The sequence below is a fragment of the Xenopus laevis genome, chromosome 2L (genome assembly GCF_017654675.1).
Source record: "Xenopus laevis strain J_2021 chromosome 2L, Xenopus_laevis_v10.1, whole genome shotgun sequence".
In the NCBI taxonomy this organism is placed as follows: Eukaryota; Metazoa; Chordata; class Amphibia; order Anura; family Pipidae; genus Xenopus; species Xenopus laevis.
The window spans coordinates 89,025,401-89,043,400 of NC_054373.1; the positions used below are offsets into that span (position 1 = coordinate 89,025,401).

Genomic DNA, 18,000 nt, shown 5'->3' on the forward strand with positions numbered 1-18,000 from the left:
TATAAATGCTGAAAATAGTCATTTTTTGCCATATACGTTGAGTCAACGTATGGCAAAAAATGACTATTTTCAGCATTTATATGGCATATTTTTTCTGGCCTCTGTGCTTCAGTGGCTGCGGCCAAAAAAACTGGGCAAACAATGCCTACAAGGTCAACGTCGTTGACCTTGTAGGCATTGTTTGCCCAGTTTTTTTGGCCGCAGCCACTGAAGCACAGAGGCCAGAAAAAATATGCCATATAAATGCTGAAAATAGTCATTTTTTTGGTCGCAGCCACTGAAGCACAGTTGCCAGAAAAATTATGCCATATAAATGCTGAAAATATGCATTTTTTTGGTTGCAGCCACTGAAGCACAGAGGCCAGAAAAATTATGCCATATAAATGCTGAAAATATAAATTTTTTTGGTTGCAGCCACTGAAGCACAGAGGCCAGAAAAATTATGCCATATAAATGCTGAAAATATGCATTTTTTTGGTCGCAGCCACTGAAGCACAGTTGCCAGAAAAATTATGCCATATAAATGCTGAAAATATAAATTTTTTTGGTTGCAGCCACTGAAGCACAGAGGCCAGAAAAATTATGCCATATAAATGCTGAAAATATGCATTTTTTTGGTTGCAGCCACTGAAGCACAGAGGCCAGAAAAATTATGCCATATAAATGCAGAAAATATGCATTTTTTTGGACGCAGCCACTGAAGCACAGTTGCCAGAAAAAATATGCCATATAAATGCTGAAAATAGTCATTTTTTGCCATACGTTGACCTTGTAGACATTGTTTGCCCAGTTTTTTTGGTTGCAGCCACTGAAGCACAGAGGCCAGAAAAAATTAAACCAGTAGGGTTTGCACCATAGTTTGTAACGGTGGCGGAGGGAGGAGGAGGACGCTAAAGGACAGCTGTGTGTGGAGTCATGAGGCTTGAAGAGAAGGACAGCTGCATAGAAGTCAGAACAAGTCTTCCGGCGTGCAGTAACCCTCCGAGATCCACCCCTCATTCATTTTAATAAAGGTCAGGTAATCGACACTTTTGTGACCTAGGCGAGTTCTCTTCTCAGTTACAATCCCTCCTGCTGCACTGAAGGTCCTTTCTGAGAGCACACTTGAGGCTGGGCAAGACAAGAGGTTCATGGCAAATTGTGACAGCTCTGGCCACAGATCAAGCCTGCGCACCCAGTAGTCCAGGGGTTCATCGCTCCTCAGAGTGTCGATATCTGCAGTTAATGCCAGGTAGTCCGCTACCTGCCGGTCGAGGCGTTCTTTGAGGGTGGATCCAGAAGGGTTGTGGCGCTGCCTTGGACAGAAAAACATTTGCATGTCTGACGTTACAGACTGGCCAAAGGGCTTTGTCCTTGCAGGTGTGCTCGTGGCAGGATTACTGGCATCTCTGCCCCTGGAATGTTGATGAGTTCCTGAAGTGACATCACCCTTAAAAGCATTGTACAACATGTTTTGCAGGCTGGTTTGTAAATGCCGCATCTTTTCGGACTTGTGGTATGTTGGTAACATTTCTGACACTTTATGCTTGTACCGAGGGTCTAGTAGCGTTGCGACCCAGTACAGGTCCTTCTCCTTAAGCCTCTTGATACGGGGGTCCTTCAACAGGCATGACAGCATGAAAGACCCCATTCTCACAAGGTTGGATGCAGAGCTATCCATCTCCGCTTCCTCATTATCAAGGACTGCATCATCCACGGTCTCCTCCCCCCAGCCACGTACAAGACCAGGGGTCCCCAAAAGGTCACCACTAGCCCCCTGGGAAGCCTGCTCCTGTTGGTCCTCCTCCTCCTCCTCCACAAAGCCACCTTCCTCCTCTGACTCCACTTCTGGCACCTCTCCCTGCGTTGCAGCAGGTGCCTGGGTTCGTTCTGGTGATTCCGACCAGAAATCGTGCGCTTCCAGCTCCTCGTCACGCTGGTCTACAGCCTCATCTGTCACTCGTCGCACGGCACGCTCCAGGAAGAAAGCGAAGGGTATTAGGTCGCTGATGGTGCCTTCGGTGCGACTGACCATATTTGTCACCTCTTCAAAAGGTCGCATGAGCCTGCAGGCATCGCGCATAAGCACCCAGTAACGGGGGAAAAAAATCCCCAGCTGTGCAGATCCAGTCCTACCACCCAGTTCAAAAAGGTACTCGTTGACGGCCCTTTGTTGTTGCAGCAGACGTTCCAACATAAGGAGAGTTGAATTCCAGCGAGGCTGGCTGTCAGAAATCAAACGCCTGACTGGCATGTTGTAGCGCTGCTGAATGTCAGCAAGGCATGCCATGGCTGTGTAGGAACGTCTGAAATGGGCCGACACCTTTCTGGACTGGGTGAGAACGTCCTGGAATCCTGGGTACTTGGAGACAAAACGTTGGACTATTAAATTTAACACATGTGCCATGCAGGGCACATGTGTTAAATTGCCTAGTCTCAACGCTGCCAACAGATTGCTTCCATTGTCACACACCACTTTTCCGATCTGCAGTTGGTGTGGGGTCAGCCACCGATCGGCCTGTGACTGCAGAGATGACAGGAGTACAGATCCGGTATGGTTTTTGCTTTCCAGGCACGTCATCCCCAAGACAGCGTGACAACGGCGTACCTGGCACGTCGAATAGCCTAGGGGGAGCTGGGGGTGCACAGGTGTGGAGGAGGAGAAGGAGGACCCAGCAGCAGAGTAAGAAGAAGAAGAAGACGAGGTAGAGAGCGATGGAGGAGTAGAGGTGGTGGCAGAACCGCGTGCAATCCGTGGCGGTGACACCAACTCCACTGTTGTTGTTGAGCTACCCATTCCCTGCTTCCCAGCCATTACCAAGTTCACCCAGTGGGCAGTGTAGGTGACATACCTGCCCTGACCATGCTTGGAGGACCATGCGTCAGTAGTCATATGGACCTTTGGCCCAACACTAAGTGACAGAGATGCGGTAACTTGGCTCTGCACATGTTGGTACAGGTGTGGTATTCCCTTTTTAGAAAAAAAATTGCGGCTGGGTACCTTCCACTGCGGTGTCCCAATTGCTACAAATTTGCGGAAGGCCTCAGAGTCCACCAGCTGGTATGGTAAAAGCTGGCGGGCTAAGAGTGCAGACAAGCCAGCTGTCAGACGCCGGGCAAGGGGGTGACAGTCAGACATTGGCTTCTTACGCTCAAACATGGCCTTCACAGAAACTTGGCTGGTGGCAGATGACTGGGAATGGGAACAGGTGGTCAAGGTGGAAGGCGGAGTGGAGGGTGGTTCAGACGGGTCAAGGAGAGCAGAGGTAGAGCAGTAAGATGCTGGACCAGAAGGAGTGTGGCTTTTAGTTTGCCTGTTGCCTTTGAGGTGTTGCTCCCAAAGTGCTTTGTGCTTGCCGCTCATGTGCCTTCGCATAGAAGTTGTACCTATGTGGCTGTTGGGCTTACCAAGGCTCAGTTTCTGACTGCACTCATTGCAAATTACAATGCTTTTGTCAGAGGCACACACATTAAAAAAATCCCACACTGCTGACTTTTTGGAAGTGTGCGATCTGGCGGTAACAGTAGAAGTTGGCGGCATTGGCGGCAATGGCGGGTGCGTTGGCCGGCTGAACACAGGTGCCGATACATGTTGTTGCCCTACTGATCCCTGCGGGCTGTCCTCCCTGCTTCTTCTAAGTCTTATTCTCCTACTGCCTCTCTGACTCTCCGTCTCTCCATCTGAACTACCCTCCTCTTGCTCTCTTCTACTAGGCACCCACAAAACATCAATCTCCTCATCATCATTCTCCTCAGATGCATCAATTTCTTCTGACACATCACAGAAGGAAGCAGCAGCGGGGACCTCCTCCTCATCACTCATTATGTCCATCTCTATCGTGTTCTCTGCCAGAATTAAATCTGGTGTAAGGTCCTCATCTCCTTCATCTTCTTCTGGCAATAATGGTTGCGCATTACTCAGTTCAAGAAACTCATGGGAAAATAACTCCTCTGACCCCAGTGAAGAAGGGGCACCGGTGGTGGAGGAAGTGTTATGTGGGGTGGCCATAGCAGTGGAGGATGAGGAGGATGTTGTGGTAAAGTTAGAAACGGTAGAGGATGGGGTGTGCTGTGTAAGCCAGTCAACTACCTCTTCAGCATTTTGGGAGTTCAGGGTCATTGGCTTTTTAAAACTGGGCAATTTGCTAGGGCCACAGGATTGCATAGCAGCACGGCCCCTAGCACGGCCTCTGCGTGGCGGCCTGCCTTTGCCTGGCATTATTTTTAAAAAAACAACAACAACAACAAAAACTCAGTTGGTTTTTCTGGAAACGATAATACACACAGCTAGATGGCGGGTTGAAGAAAACAGTGTGCAAATAATGCCTACAAGGTCAACGTATACACTACTACAGCGGTGGATACGGATTACGTAAAATATATTATGGCTGCTTGAAAAAAAGTCACTCCGGTGTTTTTCCTGGAGACGGTAATATTATGGATATTTAGACAGAATGTGAACAAGGTCACACAGCTAGATGGCGGGTTGAAGAAAACAGTGTGCAAATAATGCCTACAAGGTCAACGTATACACTACTACAGCGGTGGATACGGATTACGTAAAATATATGAATGCTGCTTGAAAAAAAGTAACTCAAGTGGTTTTTCTAGAGACGATAATATTATCAATATTTAGACAAAATGTGAACAAGGTCACACAGCTAGATGGCGGGTTGAAGAAAACACTGTGCAAATAATGCCTACAAGGTCAACGTATACACTACTACAGCGGTGGATACGGATTACGTAAAATATATGAATGCTGCTTGAAAAAAAGTAACTCAAGTGGTTTTTCTAGAGACGATAATATTATCAATATTTAGACAAAATGTGAACAAGGTCACACAGCTAGATGGCGGGTTGAAGAAAACAGTGTGCAAATAATGCCTACAAGGTCAACGTATACACTACTACAGCGGTGGATACGGATTACGTAAAATATATTATGGCTGCTTGAAAAAGTCACTCCGGTGTTTTTTCTGGAGACGGTAATATTATGGATATTTAGACAGAATGTGAACAAGGTCACACAGCTAGATGGCGGGTTGAAGAAAACAGTGTGCAAATAATGCCTACAAGGTCAACGTATACACTACTACAGCGGTGGATACGGATTACGTAAAATATATTATGGCTGCTTGAAAAAAGTCACTCCGGTGTTTTTTCTGGAGACGGTAATATTATGGATATTTAGACAGAATGTGAACAAGGTCACACAGCTAGATGGCGGGTTGAAGAAAACAGTGTGCAAATAATGCCTACAAGGTCAACGTATACACTACTACAGCGGTGGATACGGATTACGTAAAATATATGAATGCTGCTTGAAAAAAAGTAACTCAAGTGGTTTTTCTAGAGACGATAATATTATCAATATTTAGACAAAATGTGAACAAGGTCACACAGCTAGATGGCGGGTTGAAGAAAACACTGTGCAAATAATGCCTACAAGGTCAACGTATACACTACTACAGCGGTGGATACGGATTACGTAAAATATATGAATGCTGCTTGAAAAAAAGTAACTCAAGTGGTTTTTCTAGAGACGATAATATTATCAATATTTAGACAAAATGTGAACAAGGTCACACAGCTAGATGGCGGGTTGAAGAAAACAGTGTGCAAATAATGCCTACAAGGTCAACGTATACACTACTACAGCGGTGGATACGGATTACGTAAAATATATTATGGCTGCTTGAAAAAAGTCACTCCGGTGTTTTTTCTGGAGACGGTAATATTATGGATATTTAGACAGAATGTGAACAAGGTCACACAGCTAGATGGCGGGTTGAAGAAAACAGTGTGCAAATAATGCCTACAAGGTCAACGTATACACTACTACAGCGGTGGATACGGATTACGTAAAATATATTATGGCTGCTTGAAAAAAGTCACTCCGGTGTTTTTTCTGGAGACGGTAATATTATGGATATTTAGACAAAATGTGAACAAGGTCACACAGCTAGATGGCGGGTTGAAGAAAACACTGTGCAAATAATGCCTACAAGGTCAACGTATACACTACTACAGCGGTGGATACGGATTACGTAAAATATATTATGGCTGCTTGAAAAAAGTCACTCCGGTGTTTTTCTGGAGACGGTAATATTATGGATATTTAGACAGAATGTGAACAAGGTCACACAGCTAGATGGCGGGTTGAAGAAAACAGTGTGCAAATAATGCCTACAGGGCAAATAATGCCTAAAAGGTCAACTTATACACTACTACAGCGGTAGTAAAATAAAAAAAAGTAAAATAAAAAAAAAATGAATATTAAAAAAAAAAAATTAAAGTTGGTGCTGCTGAACTACTAGGAGCAGCAGATTAGCACACCAGTCCCACTCCCCAACACTGCTAGACTAATAGCACTGGGCTCTTATAGTAGTAGTAGTAGTAGTAGTAGTAGTAAAACAACAAAAAAATAAATAAAAGCAGTCCTTACAAGGACTACTGTTATTGCAGCAGTCAGCAGATGAGATCAGAAGCAGGACAGCTGCCCACTGCAGCTACATACAGAGCACTGCAGTAGAAGGTAGATTACTAGCCAGCAAAGCTACCTAAGCTTAAATGTCCCTCAAACCCCTGCAGACTTCTGTCCCTCCAATAACAGAGCAGTATCAAAACGATTACTAGCCAGCAAACTTTCAACTGTCCCTGAAATCACTAACAGGCAGCAGCTCTCTCCCTACACTATCTCTTCAGCACACACAGGCAGAGTGAAAAAACGCTGCAGGGCTTCGGTTTTTATAGGGAAGGGGAGTGGTCCAGGGGAGAGCTTCCTGATTGGCTGCCATGTACCTGCTGGTCTGGGGTGAGAGGGCAAAAAAAAGCGCCAACAATGGCGAACCCAAAATGGCGAACGTCGCGCGACGTTCGCGAACTTCCGGCGAGCGCGAACACCCGATGTTCGCGCGAACAAGTTCGCCGGCGAACAGTTTGCGACATCTCTACTGCTATGTAGAAATGGTGGAAAATGAAAAAAAGCTATATGGCACAGGTTAAATAGCGGCTAACAGATAACATCATTGTGTCCTACAGAGCTTATCTGCTATCTGCTGTGTAACCTGAGCCTTTTCTTTTTTAAATGGCTGCCCCCATTGTTACACAGCAGCTTATTTATATAAACAATAGTAGTGTTTCTGAAGCAAACACAGCAATTTTACCAGTGCAGGGCTACACTGCATTATATTTGTATTACTTTAAAGCACTTTCATTTTTTGATGTTACTGTTGCTTTAAGTGAATCAGGTAGATAATGTTTCAGTATAGCACAAAGTTTAGTAACATCCTACTGCTAAATCATGTTGTTTCTTTCCTTTGTTATATTTACAATACTGTACTTCCTATCCTTGCAAAGCAAATGTAAAATAAGTCAATGAAGAATAACAATAGTAGTTTCTTACCTAAGTAGTGGGTAACTAATGTCTGCTTGTTGTTCATTAGGTATCAAAAATCTGTTTACCCAATTAAATAATTACATTGACTTGGACATTTGTTTATTTAAGAGGAAAAAGCTACATTCAGGGAAAACTGGATCGATAGAAGTTTACTTTATTCAGGCCAATCCGCCAATGTAATTAATGCTATATCTGTTTCACTTAGCTTTAGGAAATTATTTTAATTTGGAGGTATGCATCTTATTTGTAGGAATGCCCGAAGGTGGGAAAACAAAAGGGATTTGTAATAAATAAGTAAATCAGAAATCTCTTTCAACTCCCTTGGTCTGCAGTGACAGATATATTGCACGGCTGATTATTTAATACAGAGTTGCTTCAGGCAGTGTTCCCAGCTTGTACTGCATGTGGTTAGGATTCAGCAAGACGAGGCCCTTGGGATTCTAATGAATTGGCCTATTAGGTTATACTAAAAGCATCAAAATGCTCCCAAGTCAACACTTAGTACTTTGTATCAGTGTTTGCCTCAGTAAAATACAATTGGTTGCCAAATGCAAGGCTCCCTTCAATGAATCAACAACTTGTAGATGTCAGATTCTATAGCTGCCAAGTAAATGTGGATTTCAACATATAATTTTCATTAATGGTTTTTCTAGTTAATCCTCTCATGTCACTTAATATTTCATGAAAGTTCAACATTCTAAACCCATTTCATATTCAAAGAAATGTGTTTGATTTTATATTTACAAACAGCATATTTCAGAAGCAACATTTTTAAACATTAGATAATATATTTGAAGCAATGTGAAAAGCAATATAAGTACTCCAATGTCAACATGAGCCAGTACCAGAACTAAATGGATCAGACAAATAAATCACTTTTTTCTAAGATGGCTTTAGTAGTATAAATTATACTTGTCTGTAGTAAAACAGCCAATAATGGTAATGAAAATAAACCTTCTTTAAAACTGATTTTTTTTTTGCAACCCCTAGAATTTCAAACTTTATTACAGAACCAAGATTCAAAAATCAGAATTATGACAGGTAACACTACATTAATCATCTAGAAGTATGAAACTAGGAAGAAATAAGAATAAAGATAATAGATAGCCTTTCTCTGAGTTTTCAGTTTCAGCAGACATTTTTGTTTATTTAATTATTTTTCCTTTCAGCGTTCTTTCGTGTTCTTTATCATAGCATGAATTCCGACAATTTACTAGCTTCACAAATGTTCATCATGCAACATTCTTGATGCACAGGATCAAATGGAATGTCCAGTTGATATAGACTGGCCAATATTCCCCATTACACAGGGAAATGTGTGAATTATGCCAAATGCAGATGGTTTCTGATAATCTTATTAAAAAAGCTGAACTAATATATTAATGAGCAAAAAAAACACCTAATGCAGATGGCAATGGAAGTTGCATGGTAAGGAAGCAGTATGAAACAACAAATGAATAATTCTGGTTTCTACATCAAATGGCAGAAAATAATTGCTGGCAAAGACTTATTTGTGGCTCACAATTATAGAGTATCAGTCATAACCTCCGAAATCTCAGGGCAGACCTGCAGTCTTGCATTTTCTTTCTGTACTTCATCCAGATTCTTTTCTATTTACTGCCCTTTTAAAGTAAATGAGTAAATCATACATCTCTTTTAGCTCCCAGCTCTACAATGACTGATTTACTGCAAGGGTGATGGTTTAATGCAGCATACCTTGAGGCAGTGTTCCTGGCTTGTACTGCATGTGGTTAGGATTCAGCGGTACGAGGCCCTGGGGATCCTAATGAATTGGCCTGTTATGCTACATTGAAAGCATCTAAATGCTCCCAAGTCAACACTCAGTACTTTGTGTCAACATTTGGCTCAGTAAAAGGCAACTTTTTGCCAAAAAGCAAGGTTGCATACAGTTCACTGAATTAAGCACTTTCAGATGGCACTCAGTGAATGATTGTAAAATACTAGAATATGATTTTACTTTTTAGTATTGCAAAAACCCACATGCCAAGTAGGAACAGTTTTTCTAATGTATATTTTTATTTTGGTGGGTAAATAATTTAAATGAATAAACACACACACAGTTGCCATGACCTCATTACAGTACATTTGCAATTTTGGAGCTATGTCTAGGTAAGTGCTTTTAAGCAACAAAATGTTATTGAAGAATCTTTATTATTAACTTTTTTAATTCTAAACACATTTACATTAATAAAATAGCAATTCTTCCCAATTAAATAATAAATTCCTGCAATGTGAAAAAAAATAAAAAACAGAAATGGAAAAAAAGCCTTTATGATGAGCTAAAATCAATTTCAGTGATATGTAGGTGAATGCAACACTACTACATAGGTGTCATGAAGAAGCGCACAATCATATTGAAATACTGTCTAGAGTTGCATAAAAACCATTTTCTGAAGCACCCTTTAATTCAAAATCAAACAACAACTCACTAAGTCACTTAATTTGGGCCTTTTGATGTGTAGCTTGATTTGATGAAGAACAAGCAGGTTTCTCCACAGAGGCATTAACGCTGCAGTGGGTGGACCTGGGCAAGATCATATCTGAATCAGTTGTGTGCTACTAGCTGCTTGCTTATTCCATCAACAGAACTAGTCTATGGTTTGGGCAAAAGTCATGCAGTTGCAGCATTTCTATAGTAATTAAAGACTCTTCTATGCATTTTGAAGACACATTCATTACCTTAGGGTTGGAATTAATAATGCCTGTCAATACACCTGGCCTCCATGTTAAAGTGCAGATACCTGATGCAATTTGGAAAAATGTACGGCAGGGTGCAAGTGTGCAGAAAGCATGGTAGTATACTCCATTTTTAGCACTTGCACTTTGCATTTTTGCCTGCACTTTGTAAATAACCTCTCTAATGTTCAAGGTTTTTTTTTTTCTTTAAAAGAAAGCAAATAATGCTACATAAAAATCCTTAGTTACAATTTTTTTCATATTAAAATTAAGGGAAGTTTAACTTTGTATGTAAGAATGAATGACAAGTTAAAAAGAATTAGATGTTGAACTATCATTGTCAATGAGAAGGAGAATCTTGGTACAACTTCACAAATCCTCTAGAGCAATTAGAGTTTGAGAAATGCTTTATAAACTTGTGACCAGATGGTACTATATTCCGGTGAAATTACATAGACTCTTTCCAAATACTTCTAAGCTAGGCTGGAGATGCAACTCGGAACCGGGTTCATTTAAACATATTTGGTTCACCTACCCCAACATTATCTCTTTCTGGGAGTCCATATGTGTAGCAGTCAACACAATGACAGGGTTTAATCTGCACCATGTAGACATTCCTGTTATACTGTTCGGTATAGATACGCATAACAAAACCTGGTTAACTGACAAACTCTCCCGAAACTTGTTTCAGCGGCACTGGCATTAATACCAAAAAATGGAAATCACCAATTTCCCCTTCATTCGTAGAATGGCTAAACTTAGCAGATGAAACAAGGAAGCTAGAGGAGATAACGAGTTTACTTAATAACAATGTTGATCAATACAAACAGATATGGGAGCCCTGGATATCATATCTTGGGAGAACTAACTGAAGGTCACTAACCAGACAGAAAGAAATATGTAAGGTCGGGTTCTCGACGTATAACTTATGTTATTACTCACATTATGATTTTATATACATTTGAATGTCTACATTTTCTCGTTTTTCTCATGTTATATGGAACTAGATCCAAGTGATATCTGTATAGATACAACTCACTATTTACCTTGAAATGTGTTCATAGTTTTGCTCAACACGACAAGTTATGGGCTGGGAGAAAAAACAATGAGAAAAAATAAATAATTTGTTCTGTTTAGCCATTTCCTTGTGTACAAAAAAACCCCCAATCATTACAAAGAGTTTGGACCTTTTTCATACTAATGCCATCTAGTGAAATGCTCTATTTTACATTGTTATAAAAATATGGATTTATCCTTGTTGCATTACATTAACCCTTCCACTGCAAACACCACATATGTTAATTTCAAAATGGAACCATACAATTATTAAATTGACTAAAAATATGTGACAGAAAAGAGTTAATGGTTTCCTGTCCCTCATCCAGTCATTGGCTTCCTGAAACAGAAGATCTTTGTGTGATTAAACACAATAGCCAGACATCCATCTCAGCCAAAGGATGCATTAAGATTTGTCTCTGTGCTGTACCCTTCCACTTTCTGTCTGGCAACCCTTTATACAGTAACTGGTTATCTGCCAGGCAAGACATGCATTGCTTGATTGCACCCTTGCTTTTATGTCCTTAAAGATAAGTAATATCTAGTTATTTTCTTCTTTGTCATACATTAGAATGTTGGTTTAGGTCTGCACATAATATTTCATATCTGCATGGATAAACAATAAGAGTAAATTAAAGTATTTATAATTAGTATTATTATTTATGACCTCTAGGCCATTTGAAGATCTATAGTACAAAAAAACACACTACCGGTACTTATAATTGTGTCAAAATGACAACCATGATTTCTTTCAGGGTAAATGTAAATGTTAATATCTTGGCTCACTGAGGATAAGTGAGAATAAGATGCTAAGAGACTAGACTAGAGTCTGAATCAGAGAAATATGTCTTGACTTCCTCTGGCAAGGGAAGTCAAAACATATTTTTAAGGGGTTGATCACCTTTGAGTTAACTTTTATGTATGATGTAGAGAGTGATATTCTGAAACAAATTGCAATGGTTTGTATGATTTATTATTTTTGTTTTTCAAGTTATTTAGCTTTTTATTCAGCAGCTCTTTGGTTTGCAGTTTCAGCAATCTGGACAATTACCTGAACAACCATGCACTGTAATTAATAATTGACTGGAATATGAATAGGAGAAGACCTGAATAGAAAGATGAGTAATAGAAAGTAGCAATAACAATACATGGGTAGCCTTACAGAGCATTTGTTTTTAGATGGGGGTCAGTGACCCCCATTTGAAAACTGGAAAAAGTCAGAAAAAAAATATAAAAAAATAGATAATGATGACCAACTGACCATGTTGCTTAGAATTGGCCATTCTATAACATACTAAAAGTTAACTTAAAAGTGAACCACCCCTTAAAGTGAGTTAATACCAAATAATTGTATTGTATACAGAAGTGTCTGGTTAGCAATGTTACATAAGGATAATGCATTTCATTGCCTTGGTTCAATGATCAGCAATATGTTTGACTAGGTGAATCACAAGACCAGAATTTATGAAACGGTAGATGAAGTAATTTAAGTAGGAGGTATATCCTGACCAGTCACCACATTCCCTAAAAACCTGATGATTTCCTCTAGATTCATTTCTTGCATGGCATTTCAATTCACCAGAAGACACTAATGATTACTCTCAATTCTTTAGCTCAAGTGCCTGCTAAGGTCATGGAAATTAGCTGAGAGTTCTGTGGCCATACAGGATCCTATATGTAAATAATCCATGGTGTGAAAATAAAGGAAACATAAAAAATATATATCAAAATTGTAAAAAAATATCTATGCATTTCTGGACAACAAATCCACAAAAAGCTATGAGAAAATGTTAGTCCCCTTCAGATATGTAAAGATATGTAAAGTGTTAATATTTGATTAAACATAAATTAAAATTTTAAAATCTTCAAAAATGTTTTAAGGGAAGAGGCTGCATATTATATTATAATATGACAATATTCTGTACAGTCATATGCCAAAATACTGCACTTTACACACTAACATTGGAATTTACAAACCTACTAGCCAGTAGGTATGAGTTTCCCTTGCCATCAGTCATGAGCAAATCTTTGGACAACTTCTATTATATATTTGTGCTATAAAATAAATAGGAAGCATTTTGATTGGATTTCAAATTATTTTTCCTTTATCAGGACCTTCATGCTTTGGATCTGGAGCCATACCGCTATTCAGGAGTAAATCTGACTGGTTTCCGTGTTCTAAATGTAGATAATCCTTATGTCAGCACCATTATAGACAAGTGGTCAATGGAAAAACACCAAGTAACTACTAAGCCGGAGTCTGGAATTCTGAACGGAATAATGACGGTACGTTCTAAAGAAAAAAATAGAAGCTGACTAGCTTGGTTCAGTTTTGTTGCTAAATTGTACAGGTACAGGATCCATTATCCTGAAACCCGTTATCCTGAAAAAAGGAAGGTCATCACCCATAGGCTCCATTACGGAAAGACCCCCTTATACAGAAAGCCTCAAGTCCCAAGCATTCTGGATAAAAGGTCCTATACATGCACAAGGAAAATATTAAACAGGTATATTAGTGTGAAATAAGTCAGCCTTGATATGAATATAATGTCTATAGCCAGTAGAGAGAGTCAAAACTAGGCAGATGGATGGTAGATAGGGTTGCCTCCTTTTCTGGAAAAAAAATACCGGCCTTCCTATATATTTTTTTTTCCCTATTAATAACATTGGGATCAACCATAATTTTTACCGGCCAGGTTGGCCTGGTGGCAACCCTAATGGTAGATGATGGGCTCATATAGATCAAGAATAGACCTGTCATGGTCACTCTAAAGTAGATATTTTGGCAAAATAAATTTCAGAAGATGACACATTTGTATCAGTAAAAAAAAATAAAGCTTAGGGTGTTTGCATCAAAAAGAGACATATGGCAATTATACTACTCATTATTTTTTTTAAAAATCACTCTTAACACAGTTTATGGTTCTAGTTGTACAGCATGTATTTTTTTTATCATTCTCCTTCGCCTGCTCCTCCAGAATATTGTATAGCAACATTCTCTTGTGTTGAACAATGGATGGGTAGAATAATAGAAAGTAAACATACTATATTATTATCTATCTAGTAGTGTTTATTTACAACTAATGCTGTAATACAGGCTATAGCCATAACACATTAGACAATATGAACAACTAAATAATCAATGGAATATTTAGTGGAATAAAGGCATTTATTTATCACATAGATTTTATGGGGTTTTTAAAATATATTTGGGAGGTGACTTAAAACTAAAAAATTGCATATGTAATAAATATATTGCAGTAGATTGTTGTTATCATGTCATTGCCCTAAGAAGTTAAGGTTTTTAATAATAATAATTGTTGGCCTTTTCAAAGCTGTCAGAGATGAAAATTATCATCTTCATTTAACAGTTCTCAAAAACAATATGTTTACCTTTATTTTCATTTGTTTTAATGCAAATTGTATTCATAATATTTAAGGCTTCAATGCATTGCTAAGTGTCCCTCTACAAGACAAGTGCCCATATGCTGTGAGTCAAGTGGATTAACAGAAAAATAAGGCTGCATTTTAGAGAAAGAGAAATTAAATACACCTACTTGACTTGTGAAAATAACTAGAAAAAATGCCAAGACGTGTTTTCCTAATAGCAAGCTTTAGCTATTTGAAAGACATCTGCACTACAGTATTTGGTTAAAAAATGATGCAGTAAAGGGGTTGATGGATTTTGTAAACTGAGTTTATCAGAGCTTTCACTGGGTAATCTAACATCATATTCTTATAAATGACACATTATTTACTGTTTTAAATTAATATGAAACTACTAGTTTATGATATTTATGTTAAGCATAGATGCCAAGGGCCCAAAAGAAAACCTTACAACATCGGCCCGCTCTCCAACTATTAGTCCTCTTCTACTTATATAAAAACTCTATATTCTCCTAGTCTATTCTCTTCACTTACTATAATCTTTCCTTCCATTTAGCCTCTTTGTTCCCATACAGAATTAAAGAATGACCATGAAATAGACCAAATGGTTAAAAGCAGGAGGGTCCACTGACAACTGTAGCCACCAGGAGTTTTCCTGGTATCTTGGAGGGCCAGTCTGATGCTGATGTTACAAGAGCATCTTGTATCAGGATCAAACATTAGGCTTATATTAACAACTATATTTGAACTTTACACTTGATCCTAGAAATAATTCAATATAAAAACAGGTGTTTGGGCATCTCCCAAAAAAAAACATGAGCATGACACTTGCATTCCTGCAGCAAAAATATTCACAATGGATTTTTTTCCCTAAGTCCCCACTTACCCCATTAAAGGAATACTATTTAATTGGTTTTGTATATCCTCTTTTGAAACTGCCATTTGAAAGTTACTAGCCAAAGTCAACCTGGGAACTATAAGTAAGTTGCGAGCTGAAGTACAACAAGATTCTTTTTAAAACAATTTAAGGGAACGCAAGTCTGGCTCATTTACTAACCCTGGACAAATCTGCAACAAGATTGTAACCCCCCCAAATGGTCTGTAAACAACCAGTCATTAGCACTGGTCAGACAACTACAGAAAGAATAATGCAAGTTTAAATTGCATTGGTTGTCATAAGCTACTGAACAAGTAACAATGTCTCCATTGATAGTAAATGAGGACCCACTTTAATGCCCAGCAAAATTCAGCATGGTTTGCTGTTAAATAAAATTCAGTTCATGTTACACAGTTAGGGGCCCTATTAAGATTGCTCATACTTTTGGGCACAAGTAATCCCGTGTGAGTTTACTAATCACATGGGTTTGTGACGCTGGCTCAGTCCAGAGACAGAGAGATAATGCTTTCAATTGTAATTAAAATTACAAATACACATACAAACATTTAAAGATGTAAATAAAGTAAATAAAATAAGGTTAGAATTAGATGTTATTGTATTATGCTAAAAGCAATATCAATGTGTACCACTTACAAAAATAATGTTTTTGTTAGCAGTTTATCGCTAGCAAATGCTAAAAAAATGTCTGAATTATTACACCCTACACGTGGTGGATTATTGTAGGATTAATGGTTTTGAAGAATGTTAGTACAGGTATGGATATAAAACAATAGAAGGTATAGGGTACTCTGGAACCAACATGCAGATCAGACCAAAAAGTATTTGTTAACAAGTGAAAAACCTTTATTTAGACCATCATTTCAAGCTTTACGTATTTTGTGTCCATCTGACACTTAGGAGCAGATTTACATAGGGTTGAATAACGAGGGTTAATTAACCCTCGATATTCGACTTCCGAATGTAAATCCTTCGACATCGAATATCGAAGTCGAAGGATTTACCGCAAATAGTTTGATTGAACGATCGAACTAAAAATCGTTCGATCGAACGATTAAATCCTTAGAATCGTTCGATTCGAAGGATTTTAATCCATCGATCGAACAATTTTTCTTCAACCTAAAAATTGTTAGAAAGCCTATGGGGACCTTCCCCATAGGCTAACATGGCATCTCGGTAGGTTTTAGGTGGCGAAGTAGGGGGTCAAAGTTTTTTTAAAGAGACAGTACTTCGACTATCGAATGGTTGAATAGTCAAACGATTTTTAGTTTGAATCATTCGATTCAAAGTCGTAGTCGAAGGTCGATGAAGCCAATTCGATGGTCGAAGTACCCAAAAAAAAAACATTCGAAATTCTACTTTTTTTTTTTCTATTTCTTCACTCGAGCTAAGTAAATGGGCCCCTTACTCATAAGTTTAAACAGGTTCAGTGCAATGCCAGTATTTAAGAAGGGGGAGGGACAACCAATGAGTACAGTACAGGTATGGGACCTGTTATCCAGAATGCTTGGAACCTGAGGTTTTCCGGATAAAAGATCTTTCCATGTGGAAATGGATCACAAGCTGTGGTGCCCTGGTAGAGCGGTAGAGTTAGAGGTATAATGGCCAAGGAGGAGGGACTTAGAGTTCACATCAAGGCCCCTCATAGGTGATGTGGAGGTCACACTATAACATATACATAAACATATCTATCCTCACAGAACCCATACCTGTTGTACCAACAGTATGGTGATGGGTTCAATTTAATATTAGCTTTCAAATGAGTCCAAACATGACTAGGTTTGGTACTCTGTTTATCAGATGTGAACATCTGGGCAGGTCACACAGTATTGATGTTTAGTATCTATGGAATCCATGGGAAAATGAATAACCAATGAATATTATATAATTTCTCCACCATGTTCCTGTTAGGAGTTATGGTTATTATATTCTTGGCCCAGTTCCTACTCCCAGGAAGTCATTAAAAACTCAAGCTGTGTTCTGCTAAGTCATGCCCCCTTGCATCCCAGAGGGAGGAGTGTATGTCCAGTTAACTGATGCCCATGAGAGCAATGATAAATAATCAGCTCTTCTGACTAAACCTTGGATTTACTTTGGAGTACCCATTTTGTTTGGAAATTCATCCAGTTTGTTTCCCCTTGCCTCCAGAATCAGGAATTCTATATCTTTGGGTAACAGTATAGTTTTCTATGTTTTTTCCCGTTTATTTTATAAACTGTTTGTATTTTTGATTGTATGCATTTTGTAACATCTTTCTGTTCATTGTCATGTTTACAATATTAAATATATAATTTAATATGTTTGTCTTTGAGGCTCCTAGCCCAAAAGCGTGTGACTGCAAGCCTTAATGCTCTGCATGTTGAATGGAAATGTTACTCTGTGTGTAATGCTAGTCAACCCTTTGAATGCTGGTAGTAAGGGTGTGTGTTTCAATTACATTAACCCTTGAACCACTAGAGTACCTGTTTTTTTTTTTTCATCACCAGTGGGAGAAGTATGAAAGTGGTGTCGGCAATTTTCGTATGAGTTTTGTGGGTGTTGGTTGGTGTTTGGGGTGCTGTAGCGCTAGTCTAACCTGTGTGCA

The 18,000-nt window shown here is 39.0% G+C and overlaps 1 protein-coding gene across 1 annotated transcript in view; it reads left to right on the forward strand.

Moving 5' to 3' along the window:
- LOC108707504 (glutamate receptor ionotropic, kainate 3) overlaps positions 1–18,000 on the forward strand; it is a gene marked incomplete at its 3' end in the record, with an annotated part of 197,164 nt that overhangs the window by 62,995 nt on the left and 116,169 nt on the right. Inside the window, exon 6 of the mRNA XM_041582147.1 lies at positions 13,247–13,420. Within this exon, the coding sequence (XP_041438081.1) occupies positions 13,247–13,420 (174 nt within the window). The remainder of the gene's footprint in view (positions 1–13,246; positions 13,421–18,000) is intronic.